The sequence below is a fragment of the Anomaloglossus baeobatrachus genome (genome assembly GCF_048569485.1).
Source record: "Anomaloglossus baeobatrachus isolate aAnoBae1 chromosome 5 unlocalized genomic scaffold, aAnoBae1.hap1 SUPER_5_unloc_27, whole genome shotgun sequence".
Classification (NCBI taxonomy): Eukaryota; Metazoa; Chordata; class Amphibia; order Anura; family Aromobatidae; genus Anomaloglossus; species Anomaloglossus baeobatrachus.
The window spans coordinates 625,370-649,496 of record NW_027441803.1 but is presented as its reverse complement, the minus strand read 5'-3'; the positions used below and the strand labels follow the sequence as shown (position 1 = coordinate 649,496).

Below are 24,127 nucleotides of genomic sequence, written 5' to 3'. Positions count from 1 at the left end.
ACATACATGCATGCATGCATACATACATACATACATGACAGACACCTTGCTCTGCGGGGCCCACACACGCGGCTCCGGGGGCCAGCACATACGGCTTCGGGGAGGGGAGGGGGGGGCAGGGCATACATTGCGTGGGGCAAAAGCCCATACAGTTCACCTGGGCCCATAAATCGGGTAGTGGGTAGGGCACATACAGATCGAGTGGGGGTGGAGGGGTGTCCCACATACCGCTCAGGTCACGGTGGAGAGGGGGCCCACACAGCGCCGGAGAGAAGCGCTGTTCTGGGGGTCGCTGGCTGGCACTGCGCCTCCATTTGTGGGACCGAGCAGGACGCCGTGCGGTAGCTCCGCCCACAGATGGAGGACGCAGCGAACACTGTTGTCTGCGCGCCTTAAAGGGACGGCAGCCACAGTTTCCTACCAAGGACTGCGGTCCCCGGAATTCGGCCCGGGGGCAGCAGAACTGAAGAGGCCAAGTGGGCCCCCCCAGCTCTCAAGGGCCCCGGCATTTGCCCGGGTATGCTGGATGCTGACGCCGGCACTGATTACATCACCTCACCAGAGCAGTATAGGTAAACTATAGCGGGCAATAATTAAATAGTCCAGCCATCATATACAGAACGGGAGCGAACAATAATTTCTCCTCTACAGCATGTGATCAAAGATATTAACAGGCAGCCCAGCAGAGAATAACTCTTGCTAGCCTGCCCAAGCCTGTGGTTTGACGCCTGCGTATCCCTGCGCTGCTCACAGGCATCAGAGAAGTTAACATGCAAAGTACCAGAATCTATACTTTCCACAGATCCTGACTGAAAACCTCTCCTTGAAACATTGATCCACAACAGACAAATTCAAAGAGGGTTTTTTTGAAGACGAAAATAAAGACAGATGCTGGAAATTTAACTGGGTTGTCTGGGACTATAACGCTGATGAACCATCCTTAGGCTTCGTAACCAAAGCAGGTAGCAGGGACTTGCTGTCTGTGCAGATAAACATTAGGGCTTCAATTCATCAAGACCGGCGATGTACACTGAAAAATGACGTCAGGGACTGGAGTGAGATTTCTGGCATAGGGAACGTCGCAGTTTGTTATGAATTAGAGAAACGGCGGCATCACACCCTTCTTCTGCCAAGCTCTGCCAATTTTGGGAAAGCTGGTTAAAATTGGCGTGAACACACCCAGACACACCAGCCTGTCTCTTCTTCAGCTTTAGACTCCTGCAATTGAGACCTTTGGTTATATGCCGTAATGTCAAAAAGGTCCTTAAGCAGTCCTATAATTGGCAAATAAACACTGGGGCCGGTAGGAGAAAGGGGGACTGTGCAATTGCCCAGTTTGCTGTTAAGAGACCTTTGGTTACATCATGTCACATGACTTTGAAGTCAAAGGTCCTTAAACAATCAACCTCAGAATACAACTGATGTGGTCCCTAAGAAAGTGGGGTCTTGAGAATTTGCGAAGTTTGACTCCTCCCAAAGCTGGCCCTGACTGTAACTAGGGCTTACTTTTGGAGTAGGGCTTATATTTCAAGCATTCTTCAAAAATCCCATAAAATCGTGCTAGGTCTTATTTTTGGACTAGGTTTAATTTTCAGGGAAACAGGGTATTCATGAACCCTCTGCAGGTCTTTTAGTTGCCTTCATAACAACATAGAGAAGGCACTAGAAACAAACAGAAGGAAAGACAATACAGTTGAAAAAAACAAAACAAAAACAGAGCAGAAAGCCTAAAATTGTGAACACAAAATTAGTGCAGAAAGTACATGAGTAGATATCTCTTACAGGATAGAACTAGCGTTAACACATCCTCAGGAACATCAGGATCTTCTTGTTTACAGTCCTGTGGGAGAAGAGGACGGGGACATCTCTCTGGTGTTGTCCTCTTACTGGATAGAACTGGAGGACACACATGCTGAGGAACATCAGGATCTTCTTGTTTACAGTCCTGTGGGAGAAGAGGACGGGGACATCTCTCTGGTGTTGTCCTCTTACTGGATAGACCTGGAGGAGACACATACAGGGACTGAATTCATTCCTTACATACAGATAATTATAGGCCGTGTGTATTTAGTCCTGTCTATTACCTGGTGATGTGAGGGGCTGGGGAGCCTCCATCATGACGTCCTTGTACAGATCTTTGTGTCCTTCTAAATACTCCCACTCCTCCATGGAGAAATAGACGGTGACGTCCTAACACCTTATAGGAACCTGACACATACAATGATACCGTCACCCCCGATCCCTTCATAGCGTTACTGTATAATGTCCCAGCATTCCCAGCAGTGTCACCTCTCCAGTCAGCAGCTCAATCATCTTGTAGGTGAGTTCTAGGATCTTCTGGTCATTGATGTCCTCATGTATCAAAGGGTGAGGTGGAGGCCCCGTGATAGGGCTCAGCGGTCTTCTCCATCCCTCAGACACAGGGGCCTGACAGCGCTCACTAGAGGTCTTCTTCACTACTGTGTAATCCTGGTTATGGAGAGACACAGTAATAAATCTCACTCCAGACATTTCCAGAGTCCTCACATCTCCAGTTCTGTCCATCTGTTATTCCCATAGATAAGAATGATGTAATGTGACGTCATCAGAATCTCTCACCTCTCCAGTAAGCCGGAAGAGGATCTCTAGGGTGAGGTGTAATATCCTCTCCGCCATCTTGTCCCTGTCCATATCCATCCTTCACGGGGCAATCAGGAGAATTCTCTTCTATAGAAGATCTCCACTGAGAGGATCCGATATTGTAGGGACCTGAATGGGAAGGATATTGGCCGATATATAACATACTGCAGATAATAAGGGAGATAAAATATCATTTGGGTAGGAAAAAAAAATGTCAACATGAAATGTGCTATGTAAGTAGTAAAACCACCGATAAAAGTAGCACATTTTTATAGCAATATAAATACAATGAAAAGTGATGAATTATCCATATTGCAGTTAGAATGGCATCAATAAAAATGTCGGCTCATCAAACAAAAACAAGTCCTCACTCAACTCCATCAACGCAAAAAGAATAATGTTATTGGTGTCGGAAAATGGCGACACAAACTGAATTATTTTTACAAAAGTGATTTTTATTCACCACTAGAGATGAGTGAACCTGAAGTTCAGTGTTCGGTATAAACTCAGACTTATCCAAGAAGGTGCGGAGATCGGATGCTTTACGTATGACCGCTCACTTTCAGCACACAGTGTACATAGTAAAAACAACACTAAAAAACAAACAATAGTGGAATTTCTTTTTTTTTCCCCCACTATTTCACCGTGCTTTGACTTTTTACTTAATTTCCAGTCCATTTTATGATAAAATTAAAAACTATGAGTAATTTAAAAAAAACCCAAAAACAATCCTTCATATGGGAAGGTAGGCAGAAAAATAAAAAAGCAGTGCAGCAACACGCAAACATGTAGCAACGGAGAGGAAATCCGTCCATCTCTACATAAGGCAGAGATGGTTTATTACTGCCTCTGCCTTCTCTGTCACAGTATACACAGCTCTGCGGTGCAATGCAGCTGGAACAGTGAGGGACCTGACAGCGACACAGATCTCTGTGTGAGAGCCCATCCACCATTGGTACTTGCCAACTGTAATTGTTTGGGGCCTGGTGAGTGCGATTTTTTTTGTCTGCTTTCTTTTGAGGGTGTCCGTTTTCTTAAATAAAAGTTCTGCTGTATTTAACTTTTTTAGCTGCTTGGACACTTCCCTATGGAACCACAACTAGGGCTTATTTTTGGAGCAGGGCTTAGAGTATGACCGCACTTTGCGTTGTCCAAAACGCATGTCAAAACACACCCTCTGGCAGTAATTGATTTAGCCCAAAGTTGGTTTTGACCACAAATTAGCGCTAAAAACGAATGCGTATTTACCGCATTTTAGATGCGTTTTTAGCGCTTTTTACATGCTTTTTCAATTGCGTTTTGAGAGATGCGTTTAGAACATAAAGACACTGCTTAATAAAGTTTAAACAGTCAAACTCAATGAAAAAAAAGGAAGAAAAAGAAACAAATCTATATTTTTAAGAAAAATAATGGAAATAGACATATTTAATAAAATTATTGCGGTAATATTATATTTATTGCAAAAATAGCAATAAATTAATTTCTTTATTTTAATTGTCGGACTATGTGTGTGTGTCAGGCCCCTTTCACACGTCAGTGATTCTGGTACGTTTGTGCTTTTTTTTTAAACGTACCAGAATCACTGACATACGCAGACCCATTATAATGAATGGGTCTGCTCACACATCAGTGATTTTTCACTGCACGTGTCTCCATGCGGCGTACCCACGTGTCCGTGATTGTGACACATGTCCATTTTTTTCTGGCATCACTGATGTCCCACGGACCACGCAGTGGTGTGGTCCGTGAAACACGTGCCAGAAAAAAACGTGCTTTTAAAATAAAAATCATTTTTACTCACCCGGCTCCAGCGATGTCCTCTGCAGCCTGTTCTCCCTGCTGCTTCTGAGCCGGCACATTACTGTCGCGCATATTCATGATGCACGACACAGCCGACCCGGAAGCAGCTGCTGCGGGGGTCAGCGCCGGCTGGATGCTGCACCGCGGGAGCGATCAGCACCATGGAGAGCGGGAGCGGGCACAGGTGAGTTAATCTCTAAGTGCAATCACGGGCCACGGAGAACGGAGCCCGGATTGCACTTAGACAACCCACGTGTGCCGTGAATCACGGCACACGGAGGGACATGTGCTTGTTTTACACGCCAGTGAAAAACGTCAGTGTTTTTCACTGACATGTGAAACGGGCATAAAGGGACATATGTAATCATTATTTTGATGTCCAAAAAGCATGCGTTTTTTTAAGTCCAAAACGCATGTTTTCTGCACCTAAAAAGCATGTAAAACACTGGAATTTTGATGTTTCTTGGTTATTGCCATTTCTCATAGACTTCAATGTTAGCAAAACGCACCCAAAATGGCAAAAACAATTGACATGCTGCTTCTTTGAACGCACAAAATATCCAAATTAAACGCTGCGTTTTAAAAAGCAAAGTGCGGACAGGAATTCAACATTTTCCATAGACTTTGCTTATTTTCCAGGTAGGTCTTATTTTCGAGGAAACAGGGTAGAAAGAGCTGGTGGTGCCTCCTCCCCCATACACAGAGGCCATGTGGTAACCGCGGAGTCATTATATCAGCCCCAGTTACAAGGGAAGGAAGAAGAAAATAAAAATAAATACTGAACTGACCCCCCCGCCCCCTTCTAAATGTGTGACATATAGGAAAATGCCACTGTCAATCCAAATCTGTTATTAGCCCCGACCAGGTAAAAAGCAGCCATATATACAAAATAATAAGCATTACTAAATAGCTATGAAATATGTAAATGTGATCATAGACATATATTGAGACGGCGTCCAGCTTTCAGTCAAAGGGGTGGCACTGATGCAGTTTTAGTCACTGCTCAGTATACCATGCTCTCGGCACTGACTGACAGCAGGTTCCAATGCTCAGCGGCTGTCAGTCAGTGTGGAGGGCAGGGTATATATGTGGTAATAACAGACATTTCCCTTATTTTCAAACTGGTATCGCTCGACATCAGACACAATGCTGAAGTTGGTTTCTTATTCATCCAGTTTCTTATTTGAGGCTGAAGTTGGTTTATTTTTAGTTTTTATTTTTTGTTTTTTTTTACAGGTTTAACAACAAACATAAAAAAATCCCAATAATAAAATACAATACAGTGCGGAGCCCTGATGTGAATACACTGAAAAGCAGCAAAAAAAAAGTATAAAACTGGCACAAAATAAGCATCAAAGTGACATCAAAGCTCTTTATTCACAAGGGTAACAGGAAAAATGCAGCATACAATTTATTGTGCAGTTTTTCCTGAGTACACAGATACCTCATATGTGCTGGAAATCAAATGTTTGGGTGCACGGCAGGGCTCGGAAGGGAAGGAGCGCCATTTGACTGTAAAATTGCCTGGATTCATTAGCGAATGCCATGTCGCATTTAGAGCTCCTGAGCTGCCTAAACAGTGGAGCTCCATCAAAAGTGATCACATATTGGAAACTAGACCCCTCAAGGATTTTATCCAGGGGTATAGTGAGCATTATTTTGAACTCACAGGTACTTTAAAGAATTTAATAAACTTAAGTCGTCATATTGAAAATTTTCTTTTTTTTTCCACAAAAATGTTGCTTTAGCACCAAATTTCCACTTTTTTAAACAGAAACACCAAAATGTGGACCCCACAGTTTGTAATCCAATTTCTTATGAGCACAGTGATACCCCACATGTGGCTAAAAATCTCTCTTTGGACAAACGGGAGGGCTCATAACAGAAGGAGCACCATGTGAATTTTGGAAAAATTGAAAAAAATTACGGGCACCATGTTGCATTTTCAGGACCCCTAAGGTACCTATAAAGCAGAAACCCCCACAAGTGACCCCATTTTGAAAACTAGACCCTCAAGGATTTCATTCGGGGGTATAGTGAGCATTTTGAACCCACAGGTACTTCACAAAAATGTTGCTGTAGTGCCAAATTTCTCACTTTTAGGTATGTGCCCATGACCCAGCGACACTGTGTCTGGTGCAATGTCAGCTTTCGTGCAGAGATGCGAGTATTGTCCACTGGAGAACGCAGCTGCCCGGGCCCATGATCCAGGTTCAGGCTGCTGAGGACTTTAGCTCTATTTTCCCTTTGGACGAAACTCTCGTCTCCACAGCATAAATTGACATCCTGAGGCTCAGGAAGCCGCGCTGCAGGTCAGTTTATGCTGAGGAAAAAAACAAGCACAGTAGGCAGGAGATTTCCAAAAATCCTTCCATTGCGCTTGTACTGCACAGCACAGCATTTTGGACGCAGCGAAAAGACTCTGTGTCCAAAACGCTGCAAACACTAATCGTGGACACAGCCTAAAAAGCTAGGATGGATGGATAGACAAACCCATATATAATGTCCCACCCCCAGCATAATCTAAGCTGGCACCATTAGTGACTTTCATGTGGCAGTGAAGGGTGTTTACCTTATATTTAGCCGAAAAATAAATAATTAAAAAAAAAACCTATGTGGTTCCCCCCATTTTTGATAGCCAGCTAGGGTAAAGCAGATGGCTGAAGCCTGCAGATCACAGTTGGCAGCTTCACCTTGACTGGTAATCCAAAACAGAGGGCACCCCACGCTGTTTTTTTTAAATTATTGATAAATAATTAAAAAAAAAACAAAACATGGGTTCCCCCCAAATTGGATCACCAGCCAAGGTGAAGCTGACAGTTGGCGTCTGGTATTCTCAGGGTGGGAAGGGCCATGGTTATTTGGCCCTTCCCAGCCTAAAAATAGCAGGCTGCAGCCGTCCCAGCAGTGGCGCAACTATTAGATGTACCGATCCTGGCACTTCACTCTGGCTCATCCCGTTGCCCTGGTGCAGTGGCAAACGGGGTAATAAATGGAGTTGATACCAGCTGTGTAATGTCACCTGGCATCAAGCCCTGGGGTTAGAACCGCTCTGCGCATGCGGCCGATAGTTTTCTGAGGAGGAGTAGGGATCGCGAGGACGGAGCAGCAGCTGGTATCAGGAGACCGGGGGAGGACCGGGGAGTGACATAGGGTGACTTAGCTGGACCTGGGGAGGACGTTTCGGTCACATCAGACATGTCACATGTGACAGAAACCAGAGGAGGAGGATGAATGCAGCATGCGTCCACCATCTTAGATGATCAGTATGGGGAGGGAGAATGGGGGGCACTTTGGCCAGACGGGGGACTGGGGGAGGGGATTTATCTCCCATCTGACATGTCTGATCAAGCAGTGCTGGCTCCTCCCCTTTCTAATATGAAAATGTGCCTGATCAAGAACCGGAGTAAACTGGTCTGGAACTGGACATGAAGGGGTTAATGATAATGATGACCCCAAAATAACAGAGACCCTGCACCTACCTCCACCTGCAGAGCCGCACACTAGATATATAATAACCTGCACCTACCTCCACCTGCAGAGCCGCACACTAGATATATAATACCCTGCACCTACCTCCACCTGCAGAGCCGCACACTAGGATATATAATAACCTGCACCTACCTCCACCTGCAGAGCCGCACACTAGATATATAATACCCTGCTCCTACCTCCACCTGCAGAGCCGCACACTAGATATATAATAACCTGCACCTACCTCCACCTGCAGAGCCGCACACTAGATATATAATAACCTGCACCTACCTCCACCTGCAGAGCCGCACACTAGATATATAATACCCTGCACCTACCTCCACCTGCAGAGCCGCACACTAGATATATAATACCCTGCACCTACCTCCACCTGCAGAGCCGCACACTAGATATATAATACCCTGCACCTACCTCCACCTGCAGAGCCGCACACTAGATATATAATAACCTGCACCTACCTCCACCTGCAGAGCCGCACACTAGATATATAATAACCTGCACCTACCTCCACCTGCAGAGCCGCACACTAGATATATAATACCCTGCACCTACCTCCACCTGCAGAGCCGCACACTAGATATATAATACCCTGCACCTACCTCCACCTGCAGAGCCGCACACTAGATATATAATACCCTGCACCTACCTCCACCTGCAGAGCCGCACACTAGATATATAATAACCTGCACCTACCTCCACCTGCAGAGCCGCACACTAGATATATAATACCCTGCACCTACCTTCACCTGCAGAGCCGCACACTAGATATATAATACCCTGCACCTACCTCCACCTGCAGAGCCGCACACTAGATATATAATACCCTGCACCTACCTCCACCTGCAGAGCCGCACACTAGATATATAATACCCTGCACCTACCTCCACCTGCAGAGCCGCACACTAGATATATAATACCCTGCACCTACCTCCACCTGCAGAGCCGCACACTAGATATATAATACCCTGCACCTACCTCCACCTGCAGAGCCGCACACTAGATATATAATACCCTGCACCTACCTCCACCTGCAGAGCCGCACACTAGATATATAATACCCTGCACCTACCTCCACCTGCAGAGCCGCACACTAGATATATAATACCCTGCACCTACCTCCACCTGCAGAGCCGCACACTAGATATATAATACCCTGCACCTACCTCCACCTGCAGAGCCGCACACTAGATATATAATACCCTGCACCTACCTCCACCTGCAGAGCCGCACACTAGATATATAATACCCTGCACCTACCTCCACCTGCAGAGCCGCACACTAGATATATAATACCCTGCACCTACCTCCACCTGCAGAGCCGCACACTAGATATATAATACCCTGCACCTACCTCCACCTGCAGAGCCGCACACTAGATATATAATACCCTGCACCTACCTCCACCTGCAGAGCCGCACACTAGATATATAATACCCTGCACCTACCTCCACCTGCAGAGCCGCACACCAGATATATAATACCCTGCACCTACCTCCACCTGCAGAGCCGCACACTAGATATATAATACCCTGCACCTACCTCCACCTGCAGAGCCGCACACCAGATATATAATACCCTGCACCTACCTCCACCTGCAGAGCCGCACACCAGATATATAATAACCTGCACCTACCTCCACCTGCAGAGCCGCACACTAGATATATAATACCCTGCACCTACCTCCACCTGCAGAGCCGCACACTAGATATATAATACCCTGCACCTACCTCCACCTGCAGAGCCGCACACTAGATATATAATACCCTGCACCTACCTCCACCTGCAGAGCCGCACACTAGATATATAATACCCTGCACCTACCTCCACCTGCAGAGCCGCACACTAGATATATAATAACCTGCACCTACCTCCACCTGCAGAGCCGCACACTAGATATATAATAACCTGCACCTACCTCCACCTGCAGAGCCGCACACTAGATATATAATACCCTGCACCTACCTCCACCTGCAGAGCCGCACACTAGATATATAATACCCTGCACCTACCTCCACCTGCAGAGCCGCACACTAGATATATAATACCCTGCACCTACCTCCACCTGCAGAGCCGCACACTAGATATATAATAACCTGCACCTACCTCCACCTGCAGAGCCGCACACTAGATATATAATACCCTGCACCTACCTTCACCTGCAGAGCCGCACACTAGATATATAATACCCTGCACCTACCTCCACCTGCAGAGCCGCACACTAGATATATAATACCCTGCACCTACCTCCACCTGCAGAGCCGCACACTAGATATATAATACCCTGCAGCTACCTCCACCTGCAGAGCCGCACACTAGATATATAATACCCTGCACCTACCTCCACCTGCAGAGCCGCACACTAGATATATAATACCCTGCACCTACCTCCACCTGCAGAGCCGCACACTAGATATATAATACCCTGCACCTACCTCCACCTGCAGAGCCGCACACTAGATATATAATACCCTGCACCTACCTCCACCTGCAGAGCCGCACACTAGATATATAATACCCTGCACCTACCTCCACCTGCAGAGCCGCACACTAGATATATAATACCCTGCACCTACCTCCACCTGCAGAGCCGCACACTAGATATATAATACCCTGCACCTACCTCCACCTGCAGAGCCGCACACTAGATATATAATACCCTGCACCTACCTCCACCTGCAGAGCCGCACACTAGATATATAATACCCTGCACCTACCTCCACCTGCAGAGCCGCACACCAGATATATAATACCCTGCACCTACCTCCACCTGCAGAGCCGCACACTAGATATATAATACCCTGCACCTACCTCCACCTGCAGAGCCGCACACTAGATATATAATACTCTGCACCTACCTCCTCCTGCAGAGCCGCACACTAGATATATAATACCCTGCACCTACCTCCACCTGCAGAGCCGCACACTAGATATATAATACCCTGCACCTACCTCCACCTGCAAAGCCGCACACTAGATATATAATACCCTGCACCTACCTCCACCTGCAGAGCCGCACACAGATATATAATAACCTGCACCTACCTCCTCCTGCAGAGCCGCACACTAGATATATAATACCCTGCACCTACCTCCACCTGCAGAGCCGCGCACTAGATATATAATACCCTGCACCTACCTCCACCTGCAGAGCCGCGCACTAGATATATAATACCCTGCACCTACCTCCACCTGCAGAGCCGCACACTAGATATATAATAACCTGCACCTACCTCCACCTGCAGAGCCGCACACTAGATATATAATACCCTGCACCTACCTCCACCTGCAGAGCCGCACACTAGATATATAATAACCTGCACCTACCTCCTCCTGCAGAGCCGCACACTAGATATATAATACCCTGCACCTACCTCCACCTGCAGAGCCGCACACTAGATATATAATACCCTGCACCTACCTCCACCTGCAGAGCCGCACACTAGATATAATACCCTGCACCTACCTCCACCTGCAGAGCCGCACACTAGATATATAATACCCTGCACCTACCTCCACCTGCAGAGCCGCACACTAGATATATAATACCCTGCACCTACCTCCACCTGCAGAGCCGCACACAGATATATAATACCCTGCACCTACCTCCTCCTGCAGAGCCGCACACTAGATATATAATACCCTGCACCTACCTCCACCTGCAGAGCCGCACACTAGATATATAATACCCTGCACCTACCTCCACCTGCAGAGCCGCACACTAGATATATAATACCCTGCACCTACCTCCACCTGCAGAGCCGCACACTAGATATATAATACCCTGCACCTACCTCCACCTGCAGAGCCGCACACTAGATATATGGCTGCTCTGTGCTTACAGGACCTGTGATGATGTCACATGGAGGGGAGGAGTCAGGGTCACATGATCAGCTCCTCAGTGTATGCAGGACTCTGCTGTGCTGGGTGTCATGGTGCTGGATGAGGGGAAGTTTATGTGTGGGGTCAGGAGGGGTTTACAGTGTGGATGTAGCAGAGCCCTGTGTGTACAAGATGTACGGAGCGGAGCCGCGTGTGTACGAGGTGGACGGAGCAGAGCCGTGTGTGTACGAGGTGTATGGAGCAGAGTCGTGTGTGTACGAGGTGTACGGAGCGGAGCCGCGTGTGTACGAGGTGTACGGAGCGGAGCCGTGTGTGTACGAGGTGTACGGAGCGGAGCCGCGTGTGTACGAGGTGTACGGAGCGGAGCCGCGTGTGTACGAGGTGTGCGGTGCAGAGCCGCGTGTGTGCGAGGTGTACGGAGCAGAGCCGCGTGTGTACGAGGTGTACGGAGCGGAGCCGTGTGTGTACGAGGTGTACGGAGCGGAGCCGTGTGTGTACGAGGTGTGCGGTGCAAAGCCGCGTGTGTACGAGGTGTACGGAGCGGAGCCGTGTGTGTACGAGGTGTACGGAGCGGAGCCGTGTGTGTACGAGGTGTACTGAGCAGAGCCGCGTGTGTACGAGGTGTACGGAGCGGAGCCGCGTGTGTACGAGGTGTACGGAGCGGAGCCGTGTGTGTACGAGGTGTACGGAGCAGAGCCGCGTGTGTACGAGGTGTACGGAGCGGAGCCGTGTGTGTACGAGGTGTACTGAGTGTGTACGAGGTGTACGGAGCAGAGCCGCGTGTGTACGAGGTGTACGGAGCGGAGCCGTGTGTGTACGAGGTGTACGGAGCGGAGCCGTGTGTGTACGAGGTGTACGGAGCAGAGCCGTGTGTGTACGAGGTGTACGGAGCAGAGCCGCGTGTGTACGAGGTGTACGGAGCAGAGCCGCGTGTGTACGAGGTGTACGGAGCAGAGCCGCGTGTGTACGAGGTGTACTGAGCAGAGCCGCGTGTGTACGAGGTGTACTGAGCAGAGCCGTGTGTGTACGAGGTGTACTGAGCAGAGCCGTGTGTGTACGAGGTGTGCGGTGCAGAGCCGCGTGTGTGCGAGGTGTAGGGAGCAGAGCCGCGTGTGTGCGAGGTGTACGGAACGGAGCCGCGTGTGTACGAGGTGTACGGAGCTGAGTCGCGTGTGTACGAGGTGTACGGAGCGGAGCCGTGTGTGTACGAGGTGTACGGAGCGGAGCCGTGTGTGTACGAGGTGTACTGAGCAGAGCCGTGTGTGTACGAGGTGTAGGGAGCAGAGCCGCGTGTGTACGAGGTGTGCGGAGCAAAGCCGCGTGTGTACGAGGCGTACGGAGTGGAGCCGTGTGTGTACGAGGTGTATGGAGCGGAGCCGTGTGTGGACGAGGTGTACGGAGCGGAGCCGCGGGTGTACACACAGCAGAAGACCTGAAGACTGCAGACAGGCTGCAGAGGTACTGACACCCACAGGCAGACAGGTAACTGAGGTATTGGAAGCCGCAGACGTCCTGGAGACCGCAGACAGGTGCAGACATACTGGAAGCCACAGGCAGATTGGTAGCTGAGGTGCTGGAGGCCACAGATAGTCTGGAGATGTTCTGGAGGCTGCAGACAGGTCGCTGTGCACAGACTAATAGTCCTAATACCAGGACACAGGTGTGTATCTTGGTAGCCTTATATAGGCCAGTTAAGCTCAGCACATGGAGCGTGTCCGGCTACTTACAAAGCCCAACGTGGAGCACAGGAAAGTTTAGCAGAGTGGGGGAAGGGGCAGATCCCAGACACGGGACAGGCGTGTAACAAGTGGATGTTGTCAGACAAATTTCCAACAATGATCCATAAAATTGTGACAACTCTGAATTTCTCTTCCCCTTACATCTATTGATTATTCTCTATTGATCTATTCTCCCCTTTATCAGTGATTACCATTTATTTTTATCCTTTATCAAGTAAAATAATAATTGCAGATAGTGAAAGTCATTCTTCTGTTACCCAAATCTCTGCTGAACATTACACAATGTACATATTACATTCCTCTAAATAATGGGACAATCTAGTTATACCTTTATCAATCCATTCTGTGACATTCCCAAAGTGCTCACAATTCCTGTTCTTCCAGATCAGAGCACAACATAAGTAATAATCTATACTAAAATGGAGTTTATTTCTGTCCAACTCTGATCACACATTTTTCCCACTCCACATTTGTCCCCTGTTTGTCCCAGGAGTCCCACTTCTAGGGGGGAGATCGATTGCCGCCTTTCTCTGCACCATGATAGACATTTGGCTCATAGCACAATGTCGGGCAAACACCTTCTTTCACAGAAGTAAATCTTGGAGAAAATCCCTCACAATAACTATTGCACGGATGCTGCAAAGATCTACAGATCTGGAATCTTCAGACTGTAATCCTGAAAAATGTAAGTGATTATATAAGAGAAAATGGTCATTCTAATACGTCATTCAGGGAATTTTGGAATTCAGAAAATGAAGAGGAGGAAGGAGACCCAATAAGAAGGATATGAGAAAATCTCCAATACAGAACAAGAAAAAATGTACTTGAGTATGAATGAATTTATGGATAATGTGTCATGAGTGTGTCCCGCTCTGAGGAGACCTCTGGTGAGTCTGGGATCAGAAGGTCACAGCACCGGTTGTTCACAGGTCTACAACTTGATTTGAGTGAATCTACTTTTTTTTAGTGCTGTAGGAGTTAAGGACTCTTTCCATTCTGGCTTTCCTTTGTAGCCTTAATCTCAGGTTCATCTCTTTTGTTACCACTCCCCTTTGTTAGAAAAATGCATGCATCTTACCATCTGACACCGGTTATAGCTTCTCATTTTATGCTGACCTTTATGGAAGGAGCCTGTCTCTGGACGAAGCTGAGTTCTGACTATTGCAGCTGTGATGTTTAGCTGCATTGGAAGAGTTTGAAGTGTTTTTCCTTTTTGTGTCTATTTTCCCTTTGTCTCCTTTACCTTGTGTTGTATTAGTGCAGTGGTGAGACTACTGTTTTCGTCGGCCTTCTCACTAGCCATGGTGAGGTCAGGGCGAGCGAAGGTCTAGGCACGTGATGATGTCGGGTGGGGGAGGACCCGTATAAAGATGTTAGGGAGCGTAGGGTACAGATTCATGCGAGTTGCAGGAGGACCCCTCTCCTCATCATCAGGGCCTTCCTTTTTTACCATTTCCGTTGTTACCTTTTTGTTATGCTGCACACTGAGCATCTGTAGGCTTTGACGTGACGTAATATTTTGGTTTTGACACCCACAGTTTTATCAGTTGAGCAGATTAATGTCCTGGCCAGGGGCTTAAATTTTGTCCCTGGCATTTTTTTGATAAGGATAGAAATCTTTCAGGTCATAATTACTCTAATATATTTACAATGTTTAATGGATCTGAAGGATTCTTCTCTGCACAGAAGGCCATTGCAATGTTAAACTAAATGGATAAGGATCGTAATTTAGAAGATGAGACTCAAGAGCATGGAGCTAGGCAGACCTAGAAAAAAGACAAGTTTGGAAGCACAAGAAAGTGGATCTTCTCCGAATGTTTATCTCCAATGCATAATTACACTTGCTCAGGAATAAGCATCTGGGTTCGGATAGGAGCATTCCATCCACGCATGACACCAACAAGGCCTTCAGAAGGTGTCGAATTGGTATCTGCTAACGCTCCACCACAGTTCGCTGAACAAAATTCCCAATAGAACTGGAGTCCAGATGAGCCGTCTAAGGGAGCTAAACGTCTCCAAACGATGCAGACATGGACTGGAACGAGGAATAGGAAGAAGGCTTGCTTTTGCAGAGGGTAATCCCTCCTTCCAATTCCAGGTAATAGGTTTCAAAGAACAGGTTTGGACAAGGTGCTCTGCTCCTAAACACAGTACCACGATTTGGAGATTTTCACAATGTAGATCAGATGTTTTGATACTGATTATTTTTGTAGGCTCAGGAACAGGAGCAGTAACAGGAACCTGAGAATCAAATGGCCTTTGGAAGGATGGAGCCAGGTGGATAGCTTTCTTCACACAGAAGACTTCCTTGGAACATTCCTATAACGTATGGCAAAGGAGATAAGATCATCCAGGGTAGTAGGTATATCAAGACCAGCCAGTACATCATTGGTTCTCTTAGATAACACCTTCCCAAAAGGTGTCCGCCAGTGCCTGATTATTCCGTCTTAATTCAAAAGGGTGGAGACGAGATGACCTGCGTCAGTTCCTCAAAAACGCTCCAGAAATTCTATGAGGTCAGTAGTAATTGGCTCATTTTTTCCCCACAAGGTACAGACCCAGGAGACAGTTTCTCCACCGAGGTGCAAAATCAGAAACACCACTTTGGACTGGTCTGAAGAAAACGATTGACCCAACAGCTTAAAATGCAGGGTGCATTGGTTAATGAACCCTGGGCATTGCTTGGGATACAGCATCCTAGTGCCAGTATGGCACTGCCTTTACTTCATATAGCAAAATCCTGAATGGGGCGTAGCCTGCGGCCGTTCAAGATGGACGCTAGGTGAACGAGCTCTATGAGTCAGTAAGTTCAAGCGATAAATAAATCTACCCAAAGAAGAAAACACTGATCAAATCCTTTTTCATCAGACATAGGAATATCCTGTGATCATTTAGAGACTAGCCTCATCAGTTTCCTGAGGTAGATAAGAAAGATATAGGGAGTTATTCCCGGCAGGTCTGTGACACAATTCTAGGCCTGGGAGTCCCATGAAAGTGAAAGCACTGAAGAATACTGATTCCCCCAATGAATTGGTCCTCAGGGAGTTTATAGAAGAAACTCACTATTGCTAATCTTTGATTCACTGTTGGGGGATCTGAAGACCCTAAAACCAACTGTTTCTGATAAGGAATAGATTATATATCAATCATCTTTCCAGGCAGTGAGGGAAGCTGCAGCACCGCTGATATCCCTGGACTCCTGTCATCACAGAGTATGTGAGGGCTGTAACACCAAATAAATCACTCGATCACCAAGCTCAAGCACATAAAAGTTTTATTAATTTCACACCAAAAGAATAAGAAGCTTCTAATGAATTGTCATTAAAGAATTTGTGACTGAAAAGCATCCAGGGTGTGAGGAAGAGGCCGGGCTGCTGTGTGAGGTTGCCATGGTTACTCCTCACACACTATACCTGCTGCTGTAACATGGCAGTGGATCTGTGGTGCGGTACTTATACGATCCTCAGTGGAGGCTGTTCTGATTGAGACAACTGAAGAAATCCTCTTATCTACAGGAGGCTCCTTACCTGTGAGTAACCGGAGCAGACCTGTATCTTCTAAATGCCTGCTCTACCTCCAAATTAAGTTATATAGATAACTAAAGAGTACTACATTAATATATGTGGTACTGAACATAAATTAAAGAAAATGCCTGGGGTTTCGAAAAATAATAAAACCACCTTAAATAGAAGAAACACTACACATAAAACAAATACCCTTCTTGTGCCTCATCAAAATGACAAAAGCAGGCAGTTGCAAGCATCTAATTTTTTAGGGCATAACCCTTCGGACCCTCCTGCACTTGCAAAAATTGGGCTCTCATCTAAGACCTGTAAGGAAGTCTTGATCCACGTCCACAGCATGTAACACAGATACTAAATCGATGACATTGGAACAAAAGTGCAGTCAACGCAAAACAGAAAACCTGCTGTACTTACCCAAAACCAGGATTATAAGATACCCTGGAGACAAAATCCACCAAGAGGCTCAGTACTATCTCCTTCCAAGCCTACAATACCCCTGCCTCAGGAAATAGATGTACAAAAACACAAGTCAGCGGCTGCAGATATAAAAGCTGTGGAGATCAAAATAGCTTCACCCTCCCATGAGCAAAATAATGATAGTGTTCAAATACAAAGAGAGGACCACTGGATGGGCTATCATCTACAGGAGATAGCTCCTTTTCTTCCTGCAAGAGTAACTTCAGAAGAAGACGACAAATATACAAAACTAGTTTACCACACTAATATATGATGCAGCTAACATAGAGGAACCCAAGACTAATGGGGAAATTTCCACCCCTTCACCAGTTGATGAATCTGAAGGAAATGCAACTGCATCTAATAGCTCTGAGAATCTTCAATTCACAAGAGACGGCTTTATGAGTTCAAAGGATTCCTTATGGGAAAAAGACTCTATCATTAAGTAATATCCTTGCTTCTAACTCTCCAATCACCAGATCATATTTAATAAAATTATGTAAAGCCTTTCATGACAATATAGATAAACATCTCAAAAACATGAGCGATACAATTAAACGTATCATCAACCCAGACAAAGACTCCATTACGGATGACTCTAAAATACTAGATTGTGATGATGCCTACAGCCCAGATACCCATATTTCTGAATTGTCTGGTAAGGATTTTAATTCCCCTTCAAGCAATAGTACAAAAGACTGTAAAATATTGGATTGTGATGATACCTACTGCACAGACACACAGGTTTTAGAACTGTCTGCTGAAAATCATAATTACCCCTCAAGCAATTGTACAGAAGACGATGTCAACTCTCCGGACACTTATATATCAGGATTGTCTGCTGAGGATGGTAATTACCCTCCAAGCGATTGTACTGTGGATTCAATAATACTGGACTGTGATGATGCCGACTGCTCAGACATCCACATCACAGAATTATCTGCCTCTATCAAACAAATATTTGCCTCACAGATTACAGATTTATCTACGGAAATTAATAATATCCAAAAGAAAACTGAAAATATGGATAATGGAATTCTGGTTATACAACAAGAAAAAGAAGATTTAAATAATTCCATCAATTTAATACGTAAAGACATTTCAACTTTAAAAAGGCAAAAGGCAAATTCTGAGGATTATGCTAGAAGAAAAAATCTGAAAATAAGAGGCGTTCCAGAATCGGTAATCTCAACTGACTTAAAATATTACCTTAAGACAATGACAAGCACAACAATGACAAGCACACTGATACCAGATCTTTCAAATAACAAACTTGTCTGATGCATATAGAATTGCAAAACCTTCTTACCTCCCCAAGGAGACCCCAAGGGATATAATCGTCACCTTCTCCTCTCTCTACTCAAGGAATAAATTGCTGTCACTAACAAGAAACTCAATGAAGCTCCCAAGACTTTTCAACGCTATTTCATTATTCTAAGACCTTTTGTAAGCCAACTTTACAAGCTAGGAAACGTTCTAAGGGCTTCACAAAAGAACTTATCAACAGTGGAAAAAAAATATAAATGGTCACAGTCCGCAACTATCAAGCTATGTTTAAACAACAAGTCCTTCTTTGTTTCGTCGCCGGAGGAAGGATTTCGGTTACTTCAACGCTTTCACATAAACATTGATCAGAATTGCCATCATATCTGCTCCACTTGATTAAGAATTCTTTTTACATGGTCTCTGATCAGTTGTAGTTTGAAAATATGGATCTTGATCTTAGGAGTTTTTAACTGAAAAGAATACTAAATCTTTCAGCCCTACTGGATCTACCAGTTATAAGGCTACTGTAGGATTACAATGGATACTCCACCACTAACTTTATACTTTGGAACCACTACTCTTTCTTGGAATTTCCTTTAGTAATTCTTCATTTAATAGTGGACTAAGGACCTTAATTCAGGAACTGTTCGTTTTACCTAAAGGCCGGACTCTATTCCCCCAGAGTTGAGGTTTAATCTCGACCTGGGCAAGCGTAATAAACATTGTGAGCTAAATATTGCTTGATATGTATTACTAACCTGACTTTTTATCCCCTTCTAGCTGTTGACCTTTCCCCAAGGAATATATTATACTGTACTCTACCTTTAGAAAGTTATATTTAAGACTTTACATAATCCTCCGTTACTTACTCTACGCGTTAATATTTAGCACGACTTATCCATGAACTGAATTATAATGTAATTGTAGATGTTTAGATGCTTGTCATCTTTCCCTTTTTAAGGGATTTCCCTCTCCTTCCTGCTCTTTACCTCTTCCCTAATAAAGATTTCCTTCCCTACCTTTCTCTTCCCTTCCACACCTCCCTTATGTTTCAGATTCCTATGTGTTAAATGTTTATGTACAATATGAGTAACGAAGTTATTGGAAGCTTTTAATTGTTTTGTTATGGTAATGTACTGTATTGTACTGTATTGTATATACCCTTATGTTGAAATTATCCTATAAAAATATTTTAAACACATATAGCAAAATTCTGTTGGTTGGTTCTCTTTAACCCCTTCAGCCCCCGGGCACTTTCCGTTTTTGTGTTTTTGTTTTTTGCTCCCCTTCTTCCGAGAGGCGTAACTTTTTTATTTTTCCATCAATCTTGCCATATGAGGGCTTGTTTTTTGCGGGACGAGTTGTACTTTTAAATGAAACCATAAGTTTTACCATATAGTGTACTGGAAAATGGCAAAAAAATTCCAAGTGCGGAAAAATTGCAAAAAAAGTGGGATTGTACAATAGTTTTTGGGATATTTTATTCACCGTGTTCACTATATGGTAAAACTGATGTGTGGGTATGATGCCTCAGGTCGGTGCGAGTTTATAGACACCAAACATGTATAGGTTTACTTGTATCTAAGGGGTTAAAAAAAATTCACAAGCTTGTCCGAAAAACGTGGCGCACGTTTTGCGCCATTTTCCAAAACCCGTAGCGTTCTCATTTTTCAGGATCTGAGGCTCATTGATGGCTTATTTTTTGCGTCTTGACCTGACGTTCTTAACGGTACCATTTTTGCGCAGATGCTACGTTTTGATCGCCTGTTATTGCATTTTGCGCAAAATTTGCGGCGACCAAAAAACGTAATTTTGGCGTTTGGAATTTTTTTGCCGCTACGCCGTTTACTGATCAGATTCATTGATTTTATATTTTGATAGATCGGGCATTTCTGAACGCGGCGATAGCAAATATGTGTGTATTTTTTATTTTTTTAACCCTTTAATTTTCAATGGAGTGAAAGGGGGGTGATTTGAACTTTTAGGTTTTTTTATTTTTTTTGAATTTTTTAAAACTTTTTTTTTTACTTTTTTTTTTTATTTTACTAGTCCCCCTAGGGGGCTATTGCGATCAGCAATCCGATCGCTTTGCACAATCTGCAGATCTCAGCTACAGAGCTGAGAACTGCAGATTTGCTGCTTCACTTTCAATGCCGGCTGTATTCCGGCATTGAGAGGAAGTGACTCATGTTAGCCACAGGCGTCATCACATGACCCTGTGCTACCATGGCAACCGCCGAAAGTCACGTGATCATGTCACGTGACTTCCGGCGGGGGCGGGGTAAGTCACTGTCATGGCGGCGCCCATATACATATCGCTGCCAAGACTTTGGCAGCGAAATGTAAGGGGTTAATGGCCGCGGGTGGAAGCGATTCCACCCGCGGCTAGCAGGCACACATATCAGCTGTTGATAACAGCTGATATGTGCGCCGATCGTCGCCGCCCGCCGGCGGCAGGGGGCGGGGCTTACCGGAACACGATCCATGACGTATCTAGTACGTCATGGGTCGTTAAGGGGTTAAGATTCCTTTCTCAAAAGCTTTTGTTATGAGGAGAGCATATTTTGTTTTAAATGCTGAAAAAGGATCCATAGTTGTAATCCCCTAGTGTATGGGGTCGGAGAGATTAATCTGAGCTTCCTTAAAGTCATCCCTGTTTTGCATGACTATTCCATCCCCCTTGTCTGCTAATAGTTAGTATATCTGAATCATTTCATAATGATTTTAGGGCAACTTTTGCTTTTTATTTAGGTTATTTTAGGTATATGGGAGTGTAAATGTGATGCTACCACCAGGGGTAGCCAGTACTGAGGCAGAATGTAGTGCTTCTAAGTGTAGTTAGGCGCAAGTCCACTAGAGGTCACTAGCATCTGCGGAATGATGCAATAGAATGGTTGATCAAGTCGACAGTCAGTGCCAGGAAGTCACGTAGGTACAGAGGGATAAGCGGAGCTGGAGTCAAGTGAAAGCTGAAGGTTGGAAAGCCAGGAGGTATCGTCAGGAGCTGGAGAGGAGCAGAGCCGTAGTCAGATAGCAAGCCGGGGTCGTAAACCGAGAGGACAAGTTAGTATAGAGGGAGTGGAGATGGGATAACAAAGCAGAGAGCGGGTTAGGGAGACAGGTAGGTAAGACAAGACGGGAAGGACAAAGGTCAGGGAAAGGAGTACTAGGTAGTGGGCAGGATCAGAACAGACTCACAGGAACCAAAAGCGCACAGTGCAGAGCAGGAACTATCACTGTAAGCGTACCAAGGAAAACAGTTCCAAGATAAGGAAGAATGACCCCCGTAATGAGGCACAACAGAATAGTCTCCTCCCATCAGACCAAACCCTGGAGAATAAAGATAGCAGGAAAACAAACACACATAATTGATTTCCACAAGCAGAGTCATACGTGAATCATGATAGTAATTTTTCCGATTTTATTGAACTCTTCAAGCACCAAGTCGAGAAAAGTGTCCAAAAAATGACCTTGGCTTTCAAGGGGTAAAAGCTTGATTTTGGAAAAACATCAATATGTAGTCCAGTGTCATATAGAAATTATAAAATCCATAAAGACTCAACAAGACTCCTATGCAGCTGATCCCCTCCTTTGGAAACAGATAACTAAAAAAGAATCCTGTAGCAGATGTAAGGCCAATCTCATCTTGAATGCAGAAGAATGTAGAAAAGGACAGATGTATGACCAGTAGAGATAAGAGCAGCAGTTGAACAGAAAAATAGCAGAGAAATTCAAATCCTTTTTTTCTCCTTATAGAAAATATGAATTGAGGTTTTATGAACTGCATCAATATAATAGATTGGAAAGTCATATTTTGAAATTTGTGATATAGTGAACACAAAGCATCGTTCCGCATCTATGGGTGATGGCCGGGGTCCTGCCAACTGGGATATCGGCCTGATAGATAAAAATATCTATGCAATGTCTCCTATCTATGAACTGATATAATCGTGATAGGAAAGATGATTGTAATATCTCCCGCCTGGGACCTCCAGGGGCAAAGATATCAGAAAGTTGGGACCCTCAAAATTTTCTAACACTTAGATACATCCTATAGTTATTTGAAGTCCAGCCCTGTTATGAGTCACCAGTATGTGAGTGTAACTTGTGTTAATAAAAAGATGCCAATTATGATCCTCGTTCAATGAAAGGAATAGTGCCATGTAGGATTGCTCCACGTTCCATTGGAGTCTTTCCCTCCATAAATCTGAAGCCAATTTTTGTGACCCAGGTTCAATAATTTTTTTCGTTATTCCCTTTTATTTTATGTAATTGTATATACTGTATTGTTTTGTTCCCCTTTGTAATATCTTTTGTATATTTTATGAACACTGCTTACTTTTCAGATTAATTATCTAAAGTTTAATAGCTTCATTCCTCTTGAAGCCGCTTTACACGCTACGACATCGCTCAAGCGATGTCGTTGGGGTCACGGAATTTGTGACGCACATCCGTCCGCTTTAGCGATGTCGTTGGGGTCGCGGAATTTGTGACGCACATCCGGCCGCTTTAGCGATGTCGTTGCGTGTGACACCTATGAGCGATTTTGAATCGTCGCAAAAATGTTCAAAATCGCTAATCGGTGACATGCCCCCCTATTTCCAATTATCGTTGCTGCTGCGTGTACGATGTAGTTCATCGTTCCTGCGGCAGCACACATCGCTATGTGTGACACCGCAGGAACGAGGAACCTCACCTTACCTGCGGCCACCGGCAATGCGGAAGGAAGGAGGTGGGCGGGATGTTACATCCCGCTCATCTCCACCCCTCCGCTTCTATTGGGCACCCGCTTAGTGGCGCCGCTGTGACGCCGAAAGAACCGCCCCCTTAGAAAGGAGGCGGTTCGCCGGTCACAGCGACGTCGCTAGGCAGGTAAGTAGTGTGACGGGTCTGAGCGATGTTGTGCGCCACGGGCAGCGATTTGCCCGTGTCGCACAACCGATGGGGGCGGGTACGCACGCTAGCGATATTGGTAATGATATCGAAGATTGTAAAGCGGCCTTTACTCTATATATTGCATCCCGAAGCCATACACTACCTGTAACGTGTGTCCAATTGGCCTGTATAAGCGATTGGTGGTGGCAGCTAGCAGTAGTTCCTTTTGTTATTGTGGAGTTAGCAGTGACTGTATCAAGATGTAGATATATTCCATGAGATAGAAAAGGTTGTATATATCCTATACCCTCACTGTGAGCTCCCCAATAATCGGCCTAGTAGTGGAAATAGTCATGGCCTCTTCCGTTGAGAGTCGGTCAATTGCATAATTATCCTGACAATTGGGGGCAGCAGCGTGCTGTTTTGTGACATCTTGGGTCAAACGTTTCTCTGTTTGGGGGTCTATCGTTATCCATTGTGAAATTTAAGGGCTAATTTACATATGATTGTGTG

General features: G+C 45.3%; 1 protein-coding gene across 1 annotated transcript in view; it reads right to left on the bottom strand.

Moving 5' to 3' along the window:
* LOC142259108 (uncharacterized) overlaps positions 1-24,127 on the bottom strand; it is a 41,649-nt gene that overhangs the window by 4,782 nt on the left and 12,740 nt on the right. The window contains 1 exon segment of the mRNA XM_075331620.1: positions 15,692-15,812. Within this exon segment, the coding sequence (XP_075187735.1) occupies positions 15,692-15,812 (121 nt within the window).